Below are 11,278 nucleotides of genomic sequence, written 5' to 3'. Positions count from 1 at the left end.
GGACAACATGCAAGTCCTCGGTTGCCAGATTCTTCCGGTAGCTTTCAGCAGCCCATTAACTGCGACAATACCAGGGGCTACGGTGTTCACCACTGGGGTGGGTAATTTTCTGACTTGGCAGACTCGCCTAGTTTAAAGGGCCCTGTCACTTTCCAATTTTTACCCTGGAGAGACAGGGCAAGATTGAGCTGGGCTCGCTGAGCCTGGAAGCAGATCCTTGCCAGCCGCAGTGGTGGGCAAGAGCTCAGGTAGACTTAGTTCTACCTGTTTTGTATGCTATTAGGCCCTCTGGCCCTCACACTATCTCACTACCCCAACCTTCCCCCATGCCACCTTGTAGCCTACTTGGCCTTTCCATACCACTCATTACCCTCACTCACCCTCATGCCCCCTCATCCCCACCGCCCCTCATGTTTCCACATGGCTCCTCATACCCCTATGTCCCTTCCATAGCCACTTCCAAAGCCACTCATTCAGTATGCGCCATGGGTAGACCTCAGGAGCCATGTGGAAATGGAAGTGAAAACCTCTTGCAATTTTTTATACAGCTTTCATTCATGTACCTTTAAGTGAAAAAACTGCTATTCATGAAATTCATTCAAAGCTTTAAAATCTCAGGTTCCAATCCCTTTAAAAACAAACTTCTATTCAGACTCATCTTTAATATCCTCTATAGACTGTCAATCAATCTGTGAACTCAGAACCCTCTGCTGAAATAATTATAGCTTTTAAAACTCAGCCAAGCATTCATCCTAATAATACGCCTTGGTAATACTCACTGATGGCTTCAGGCTTCTTTTTCAAGTTTAAAGAAAAGGTTTCTTTAAATTCATATCATGATTCTTAAACAGATCTTGTCTGACCTTCTAAGAGCATTCGTGTTTACTTCATAAAAATGTGACTCCCACACTGTGGGTTAAGGCCCTTGGAACAGCCAAAATGGTGTCTTGTTTGAACTCAACATTAAACTCAAATGGTCCTCCTGAGTTCACATTCCTTGCCTGTGTGAAACGCTTACGACAAGAATTGGATGTGCAGAAATGGGGGCAAGAATTCTGCATCCCACCTGTCATTTTTGAAACTCTGCAAAGTTTTCCTGACTCTGCGAAAATCAGGCCCCAAGACCCTGAGTAATGAAAGATATAATCATCAATCAACTTACATTGACTTAATTGCTCTCTCACTAAAAGTAAATGAAGCGCAGGTTGCCAACTAAGGACACTAACCTACCATCAACACATCGAGCTTTAAATGTATATAATTTAGTTTTAAAACAGCGAGCTTCACAATAGAAACATAGAAACTAGAAACAGGAGTTAGGCCGTTTGGCCCTTCAAGCTTACCGCGCCATTGCATTAAGTTGATCTTTCCCTACACCCTAGCTATGACTGTAACACTACATACTGCACTCTCTCATTTCCTTCTCTATGAACGGTATGCTTTGTCTGTATTGCGCGCAAGAAACAATACTTTTCACTGTATGTTAGTACATGTGACAATAATAAATCAAATCAAAATAATTTTGATGATGGCTGATCATTGAATTCAATATCCTGATCCCCCCCCTTCTTCCCATATCCCTTGATCCCTTTAGTCCCTCGAGCTATATCTAATTTCTTCTTCAAATCACACAACGTTTTGGCCTCAACTACTTTCTGTGGTAGTGAATTCCACACATTCACCACTCCTCTGGGTGAAGAAATTTCTCCTCACCTCAGTCCTAAAAGGTTTACCCCCTTATCCTCAAACTATGACCCCCTAGTTCTGGACTCCCCCCACCATCGGGAACATTCCTTCTGAATCTACCCTGTCTAACCCTGTTCGAATTTTAGAAGTTTCTACGAGATCCCCAATCGCTCTTCTAAACTCCCGTGAACATAATCCTAACCGACTTCATTTATTGCTGCTGTGACGTGCGCGGTGCTCAAACCAAAGGCAACGAGACGCAATTTGGCCCTAATTTAGATTCAGGAGCCCACCCTAGAAAGCTGATGGCTGACTTAGCCTTTGCTTGTGTCACCCGATAAGAGAAAAATGCGACAGCGGAGAAAAGTGACGGATGACAAAAGCAATTTCCCGTCCTGTCAGGAACGATTCGGGATCTGATAAGTTTATTTAGAAATGATCTATTCAAATAACTTCCTTGTGAATTTGGATTTTCTGCCGAACTGTTATTTCAATACAATGCGTTCTAAAGCACAGCAAATTAAACAGTGTGAATGCACTGCTCCCAGGAAGGTGACTGCGAGGAAGATAATTTTTTTCAAATTCACTTTAACATAATGGTTCTAATAACTTAGAACAGAAGTGCAATCAACCAGGCCTGACTGCTAGTCACTCGCTCATTTAAAAGGCAATTTTGAAATGGTGGAAGTATTTTCAACTTTCCCATCTTTCTCTGAATTAAAGAGGCTGCGCGTGTCATTTTGATGTCAATTTAAAGCAATTAATTTCATTTTCTTTTTTTTTAGAAAAGGAAAAGTTAAAAGTATTCCATTTTAAAACCCCAGACTCGCCTGACATGGCTCGATCATTAGAACAAGCACTGTTGTCATTTCAGAAGTGAAAATGTTTTTTGAAAGTTATTCACTATACGGCAAGATGGATTAAATTAATGCATCTTCCGTCTAATTTTCTGCTTTGCTGTTCTGCAAGTGTGTTGGCAGGCCATTAAGCTGCGGGAGCATCATTTGCCAAGCCCATAATCGTGCTTCACCACGTTGTTGGAAAACAGATTTTTTTTCACTCTCTCCTTAGTTCGAGGCAAAGGGAGGAGAAAAATAAATTTTTAAAAAAAAGGTCTGAAAAGATATCACCAGGAATAGGACCTAAAATTGCTTTTGGATAGATAGTAATTCAGGTCAGCTGCAAGAACAAATAATGCTTTGGGGCACATTCCTATCCCAGCATGTTCTGTGTTTTCCTTCTCTGGCACCTTTGGGCGGCACGGTAGCACAGTGGTTAGCACTGCTGCTTCACAGCTCCAGGGTCCCGGGTTCGATTGCCGGCTCGGGTCACTGTCTGTGTGGAGTTTGCACATTCTCCTCGTGTCTGCGTGGGTTTCCTCCGGGTGCTCCAGTTTCCTCCCACAGTCCAAAGATGTGTGGGTTAGGTTGATTGGCCAGGTTAAAAAAATTGCCCCTTAGAGTCCTGGGATGCGTAGGTTAGAGGGATTAGCGGGTAAAATATGTGGGGGTAGGGCCTGGGTGGGATTGTGGTCGGTGCAGACTCGATGGGCCGAATGGCCTCCTTCTGCACTGTAGGGTTTCTATGATTTCTACCTAGGTGGCACAGTGGTTAGCACTGCTGCCTCACAGCGCCAGGGACCTGGGTTCAATTTCAGTCCTCGGGTCACCATCTGAGGAGTTTGCACGTTCTCGCCGTCTCTGCGTGGGTTTCCTCCGGGTGCTCCAGTTTCCTCCCACAGTCCAAAGATGTGCGGGTTAGGTTGATTGGCCATGATAAATTGACCCTAGTGTCAGGAGCGATTAGCAAAGTAAATATGTGGGGTTACGGGAATAGGGCCTGGGTGGGATTGTGGTCGGTGCAGACTCGATGGGCTGAATGGCCTCCTTGTTCACTGTAGGGATTCTATGATTCTACCTCAACTGCTTGCCCTGACTGAGACCAGTTAACACAGCACAGGTTGGGGTTTGAACCCTGGAACTTAAGGGGTCTGTATGGAACAGTATCACATTAGACCAGGTGTTTAACAATGTAACAAAGAACAAAATACAATACAGCACAGGATCTGGCCCAAGCCTACACCAATACGCAATTTCTATCCCTCTGTTCGCCTCTCGTTCACGTGTCTATCAAGATACACCTTGAGCGTTGCTAACATGCCTGCTTCTACCGCCTCCACTGGCAGTGCGTTCCAGGCACAAGCGATAATCAAAAAATAACAATAGATTCATTAGCCTAATATAAAAACTTGAACAATGCAACTTTGGGATGGGAAAGGGAATGATCGTCAAAGCTTCAGATGGCAGGAGGTCATAGAAAGGAGTTGAGAATGTTTGGTAACCGAGGGAATAAAGTACAAGGCAAAGGTCCACAAAATGGTTAACTACCAAAGGACTCCTTTGTATGAAGTGCATCGTACCTAATGCTGCCAGGAACTCATGACATCCAGGCAGTCGCCAGAGCTGCACACTTATTGACACCTGAATAGGAGCTGAAGAAAAATCTTGTTCTTTCTCTCCAGTCTGAAGCTGAACAAGGACTTGATGGAGCTGTGCAAAGACAAAGAGAGAAAATTATAAAAATTACATTCCGGAGGACATTGCACAAGATGGTTACAGTGGATAATGCGCTAAATGGAAATAAAGGTGAGATGATGGAGCCAGAGAGAGGGTGATCTTACTTGCCGTTCGCACCACGCTCCGGCTGCAGTGAGGTCGGAGAATCTGGCAGCCAGCCAAATCTCCGTTCACTGCAGCGGGATGGGAAAATCCCACCGGCGTGAACGGCTGTAAGATTCCGGCCTTAATGTTTCGGTGGACAGTTCACCAAGACCTTTAGCACATTCTTCATATGCACGAACACAACAAACAGAATGTTGGAATGTATGAAAAAGAGGTTTAACATATAAATCCAGAACAGTCATTTTAAAACTCTACTGGGCCTTAATGAGATCTCTTCTGGAATATTACCTGCAGTTTTTGATTCTATGGGTGGAATCTTCCTGGGTTTGGGGGAGGGGGGGGGGGGGGGGGGGTGATGGGAGTCCCAACGTCAGTGAGTTTTTTCAGTGGCCAGCACCCTCGCGCAACAAGGCAGACTTCCCCCATGATATTGCCATGGTGGGACCGTCTAGAGCTAGCTAATTAAGGAAGGTTTGGGTGTGGGAGGATGGGCCTTCCCCACTGCTGGTCCAATCAGAAGGCCAACAGCTTTGCTGCGCCACGAAGAGAGGTGCTCACTGAGCTAAGAAGGGAAATCCGAGGGTATCTACACTTCGAGGTGCCCTCACAGGGGTGACAGAGAGCTGCTTTCTTGTTTCCGGCGGGGACGAGCATTTCCGACTCTCAGCCTTTCCTCTTTTGAAGGGAGAAAACGGAGAGAAGCATTGAACACTATGAAAGGTCCGAGCAAGTTGAATTCAGGTCAGCTTTTCCGCTCTTCACAGGATTTAAGCACAAGGGTTCACATTTATAAATTCTGATTGACAATAGAAAATAGGAGGCCAAGAAGGAACTTTTATAGGGTTGGCAGGTAAGTGGCATGGGGAGGGGTGAAGCAAGGAATCTTCATGGATTTAATGAAGGAAGCATGGAAGGTTAATAATGGGATTTAGAGTTATTATAAATGTACCAAGGAACACAATGGATAGACTGACTGACTCTGCTGCTTTACGGAAAATTTTGAAGCTTCCTGTCTTACAGTGGAAGATCAGTATCACCTCAAAAATGATAGGGTATGAATTATTGCCCAACTTCTGTGTCAAGAGTGCCCACTAGAGTCATCGGAGGATCATCATAGAGTCAGGCCGTGGGCCTTTCTTATATACATTGTAGGACTCATCTGGAGGGTGCCCTGCTGCCATTTTGATTGGGCCATTTTGAGGAGAGCTGCTGATCAGAGGGAGATGGGAGCTCAGGTAAATATTTAAATCAGGGTTGTCCTACAACACAATTAGGGCCTGACAGTGGTTAATTAATAACTGGAGCAGTGCCGTTCAGTGCCAGTGAAACCTGACACAACTGTTGCCCATTTTAACTCTGTGTGAAGGAGTACGCAGCTACAGGCCAGGGCATTATCCGATCTTCTTACTATCTGGTTGTCCAGGAACATTTCGATTTTCCAGATGACTAGTTTACTACTTTTTTGTGACCTTAGCCACCCTGAGTGAGTTTTCTGTGCCTGTCATGGGTGCAATAACAGCTAATTTCCTCTGGATGGAAGAAACAGGTGGAGCAAGAGGAGCAGCAGTGGCCGCATTAGCAATCATCGCCAACACCAGCTACAGGAATCAGAAGATGGCAAATAGCAGAAAAGGGCGGCACGGTGGCACAGCGGTTAGCACTGTCACCTCAAAGCGCCAGGGACCTGGGTTCAATTCTGGCCTTGGGTCACTGTCTGTGTGGAGTTTGCACGTTCTCCCCGTGTCTGCATGGGCTTCCTCCGGGTGCTCCGGTTTCCTCCCATAGTCCAAAGATGTGCGGGCTAGGTTGATTGGTCATGCTAAATTAACTCTTAGTGTCAGAGGGACTGCCAAGGTAAATACGTGGAGTTACAGGGATAGGGCGTGGGTGGGATTGTTGTCGATGCAGGCTTGATGGGCCAAATGGCCTCCTTCTGCACTGCAGGGATTCTATGAACAAGCACTGCTCACAGGAGGTTATCCCCAGCACACGCCATGTAGAAGCCAAGAGTCAACTTCTTGTAGAATGTCTCCAAAGACAGCAGGCTCTGGGCAGCCATTGCAGATCTCTGCAGCAGGCCCTGCAGCCTGTGCGACCTGGGGGAGTGGCATTCATTGCCAGTGACTACCAAAGTCACTCTAGCCTCTGATTTATTTGCGGTTGGCTCCTTTCAGCCAGTCACTTTCAGCCTCATCTCTGAGTTTACAGTCTGAGGCTGCATTGAGCAGGTAACTGACATCCTGTTCATTAAGGCTCAGCTGTACATAATTTTACCATTGATTTGTTCAGATACTGATGCTACCAATAGATCAGGTGCTGTTTTCAATCAAACTGCCTAAGCGCGATGGCCAGGAACAGTGACAGCAATGCCTTCCTTAAAGTGTTTCCCATTTTCAGTTGAATTTCCCTTATTGAGCTAAAGCCACCTAATTGAAACTTTAGTGAGTTTAATTCAAATACTAAATAATTTCTTGAAGAGGAAATTGTTTTTTTACAGTCGTTGGGAGGTAGAATTGGACATGAGTGGCGATACAAGATAAGTGGACTTGCATTTTGAGACCATTATAGGGCACTCCTAATATTCAATACTATTGAAGTAAATGGAACTGAATGCTGTGGTGAACACGCAGTGGGTAACTAATGTGTTTTTGCTCTTCCATCCATATCGAATTCCACTTCTGGTGTATGGAAGTTCGATGGTCAACTAAGATATGGAAAATTGCCTTTAGATCTAACTATGCCTTCACACTACCCAACTTGGATAAAGACTTGGTGGAAACCAGAGCATGGTAAAATCCGGTAGATATTCATGGCGTGGCATTGTTTAACATCACCTTTCTCAGAAAGTATCAATTTTCTCTAGTAGCACCGAAGGATTCTGAAAACTGTTCTGTTCCTAGCTGTCTTTACCATGTTTTGAATATATGGAACGTGCTGCTAACATGTGTGCTAAATTAGACTTTACTTTTATTATTCTGACATGTGATTTTGATATTGTTCATGCTTTCAACCGGTGTTTAGTCAGAATCTCAATCATTCAGTGAAAGCAGGCGTTAACTCTAGCCAAAGCCCGAGCAGAAGAGTTTCCACAGACAGTGGGGGAAGAGGTGGTGTGGATGTAAAGCTGTATGCTTTGAGACGCTGGCTTGCTATATACTCTTCGCTGTGAGTTCCATGGAATCTTGTCTGCCCATTGAAACATGTGGCCCAATTCTTTGATGTTGTCTCCAAGAGCCAAAACATCTGCCATTTTAATGTTGCTATTGTGGAAAGGGGCTGTTAAGATGAGCATGGTCTCATGGGCGGCACGGTGGCACAGTGGTTAGCACCGCTGCCTCACAGCACCAGAGACCTGGGTTCAATCCTGGCCTTGGGTGACTGTCTGTGTGGAGTTTGCACATTCTCCCCCTGTCTGTGTGGGTTTCCTCCAGCTTCCTCCCATAGTCCAAAGATGTGCAGGTTGGGTGGATTGGCCATGCTAAATTGCCCCTTAGTGTCCCAAGGTGTGTAGATTGGGTGGATTGACCATGCTAAGTTGCTCCTTAGTGTCCCAAGGTGTGCAGGTTAGGTGGATTGGCCATGTAAAATTACCCCTTAGTGTCCCAAAAATGTGTAGGTTAGGGAGATAAGTGGGAATGGGGTGGGGTGCTCTTTTGGAGAGTTGGTGCAGACTCAATGGGCCGAATAGCCTATTTCTGCAATTTAGGGATTCTATGATTCTTGGCCTCAAGCAGCTAGGGTTTGACGGGAGGTGACAAAACCTTTGTCACTCACACCACCACCTTGAATGGCCACCATGGCATGGAACACGAGGTTAATTTTGCAAGGTTAAAAACTGCAAGTAGCTCCACTGATTTTAGAGGGTAAAAGCACTGATTATGACAGATTTATATAGACCTGGCCGTTCAGCCCTGGCCTTCACTGAATTCATTTCGGTATCAGTGAAGGGCTCTATAATTAGCCCCTGTGCCTACGGGCAGGGAGGGAAATAATAATCACCATTTCTGCTTCTAATCATTATCCAATAACTTGGGCTGGAAAGCCTATGTGCATGAATACAGTATGGCAGATGAGGAGTCATCTGCAATAGCCCTAATAGTCCATCAACACTATTGGCAGGGTGGCACTGGGGTTAGCACTGCCACCTCACAGCGACAGGGACCCAGGTTCAATTTCTGGCTTGGGTGACTGTCGGTGTGGAGTCTGCACATTCTCCCCGTGTCCACATGGGTTTCCTCCGGGTGCGCAGCTTCCTCCCACAGTCCGAAAGATGTGCTGGTTAGGTGCATTGACCATGCTAAATTCTCCCTCAGTGTGCCTGAACAGGCACCGGAGTGCGGCGACTAGGGGATTTTCACAGTAACTTCATTGCAGTGTTAATGTAACACTAATAAATAAACTTAAACTTAAAACTATCGAGACTCAGGCAAAGAAGTCTCAGTTGGTCAAGGTATCCATAGAATTTATCCAATTAAAAGCTTAGAGTCTTCCCTCACCAGTAGAGGAAACATCTGGGAGGAAAGAGTCTTTTTAAAAAGTCCTGAGATCATTCATTTCAGCGTTTTATGGAGAAAAGTATAACTGCCCCAGTATTCCAGGCCACACAGGGGGATTAACATAAATGATGAAGAGTCACAGTCATCTTTATTGTAGCTGTGGTGAATAGCGTAGAGGACAGATCTTGAAAATATACGTGGTTTGACGCAAACAAAAACAGGGCTAGGATGCAAGGGGAATAAATAATTGCTGGATCTCCACCAGAAAGGATCACGTAAATAAAATCCTCATCTGTGAGACAGAGAAGGCGTCACTCAAGATAAGTAACAAAAACAAATTTATGGGATGAGATTGTAATTTTTAAAGGTTTTGACGACAACAGGATTTGCGCTCCTGGCATTGGAAACTTCTGAAAAAATTAAATAGAAGCTCGATTCCTGAGGGCTCCACTGGTTATTGCGCCGCTCATTTATATTTGTGATCTGTCTGAAATAAGCAGATCTCTCATCAGGGCAAACAAGAAATCAATATGTCAGCTTCACTATACACGGGCTCCCTCTAATGGTAGTAACACTGACAGGCGTTGCCAGCCTGCTTATCAGGAATAAACTTTTAAAGTAATTCAGAGAGGGGTGAGAACGAGGATAAGAAGACACAGTGGTAGGTGACAACTGATGGAGTACAATGCAATGTGAGAGTGGCAGGTGGAACGAAACAGCAGAAAATCCCAAAAGAGACAGCAAAAAAACAGAGGCGGAGGGAAAATATGATCGAGAGAGGAGCGAGATAAAGTGAGAAATAGGTGAGGTTCGGGAGAGGAAGATAAACTGGGAGATTGATAGGAAGAATGAGCTTTCTTTGTGCGCCCGTGTGAGGGAGAAAGATGTCACTAAATGAGCTCTACTGACTGAGTGTGCGCATGAGAATAAGATTGAAGGGCGGATAGTTGATCTAAGTGACATCAAAACTCAAGATAATTCTTCGAATTAACTTGTGCAGAGAGGTTAGTTACCTTCAAAGATCACATTTCAGAATTATTATTCAGGACTGTGTGTCAGAGACTAAAGTTTAAAGCAGTTCAGAATTGATTTCTTGATCAAACAACAATATAGAAAGAACGCATTTTTAAAAGATGGCTTTTATATTACCACTCACGACAGTATTGTATCTTTCCCTTAAAACCTCTGCAGTTTATTCCGCAGGGGTGGCACAGTGGTTAGCACTGCTAGCTCACAGCGCCAGGGACTCGAGTTCAATTCCAGTCTAGGATGACTGTCTGTGTGTGGTTTGCACATTCTCCCCGTGTCTGCGTGGGTTTCCTCCGGGTGCTCCGGTTTCCTTCCACACTCCAAAAATGTGCAGGTTAGGTGGATTGGCCATGGTAAATTGCTCCTTAGCGTCCCAAGATGTGCAGGTAAAGGGGATTAGCGGGGTAAATACGTGGGGTTACGGGGATAGGACCTGGGTAAGATCCTCTGTTGGAGAGTCAGTGCAGATTCGATGGGCCAAATGGCCTCCTTCTGCACTGTAGGGATTCTATGGTTCTATTTCAGAGGCACTTATTTAAAAGATCTCTTGATGTTATTTACTAAATGAGTTTTGGTTCTGAGGTCAAGCCATATTCACACACACTATGGGCAGAAATTAATGCCCTCCCTGTGGCAAGTTTGATGATAGGTGGGGCGTTTCATCAGATGGAAGGTTGGGAGATGGGGTGATGCATTCCTGCCTCTGCCCCAATTAAGTCTGGGGCAGGCAAACCTGCGGGTGGCCACGCCCTTCCGATGTCATTTGAAGCCCTCCAATGGGCAATTAATGCCCACTTAAGGGCCTCAGCATGCCGCCACTGGTATTGACCCAATGGCATCCAGAGGATGTGCCATGTGGTGACCCTGAATAGCAAACCCTGTCGGAGTTGCTTGTGGGCTCCCAGGGAGGGTCCCTTGCTCTAGGACACTCAGTGCCTGATAGGCATCGGGAAGGGCAGGGGCCACCAAGAGCCACCCACCTCACTTTGCTGCCAATCTTGTGTCCCTCCACAATCACTCACCTCTGACCTGAACCAGTCGATGAGTTTGGGCCTCGGGTGGGTATGTTCGCGGCAGAAGCCAATACCTCACCAGTGGTGTTGCTAAGCAATGCACCAGACTCTGATAGGTGAGCAGCTCATTTCTGAAGGCCCACCACTGCCCAGTTGAGTGCCTGATGGGCACTTCATGCAACAGGCCTTCCTGTAAGCAGGTGACTCAGGGCTCTTGCTGGCCCTCAAGGTGAGACCTCCATCACCTACATTAAATAACGCCCTATGTGTACCTAGAAACATAGAAACATAGAAACCCTACAGTACAGAAAGAGGCCATTCGGCCCATCGAGTCTGCACCGACCACAATCCCACCCAGGCCCTACCCCCATAT

General features: G+C 45.6%; 1 protein-coding gene across 4 annotated transcripts in view; it reads right to left on the bottom strand.

Moving 5' to 3' along the window:
- ttc28 (tetratricopeptide repeat domain 28) overlaps nt 1-11,278 on the bottom strand; it is a 764,757-nt gene that overhangs the window by 13,558 nt on the left and 739,921 nt on the right. For all 4 annotated transcript variants that reach the window (XM_078227381.1, XM_078227383.1, XM_078227382.1 and 1 more), the window contains one exon: nt 4,106-4,235. In XM_078227381.1, coding sequence (XP_078083507.1) covers nt 4,106-4,235 — 130 coding nt within the window. The remainder of the gene's footprint in view (nt 1-4,105; nt 4,236-11,278) is intronic.

Source organism: Mustelus asterias, chromosome 13 (genome assembly GCF_964213995.1).
Source record: "Mustelus asterias chromosome 13, sMusAst1.hap1.1, whole genome shotgun sequence".
Lineage (NCBI taxonomy): Eukaryota > Metazoa > Chordata > Chondrichthyes > Carcharhiniformes > Triakidae > Mustelus > Mustelus asterias.
The sequence above is the reverse complement of the archived record's forward strand: the minus strand, read 5'-3'. Positions and strand labels throughout refer to the sequence as shown.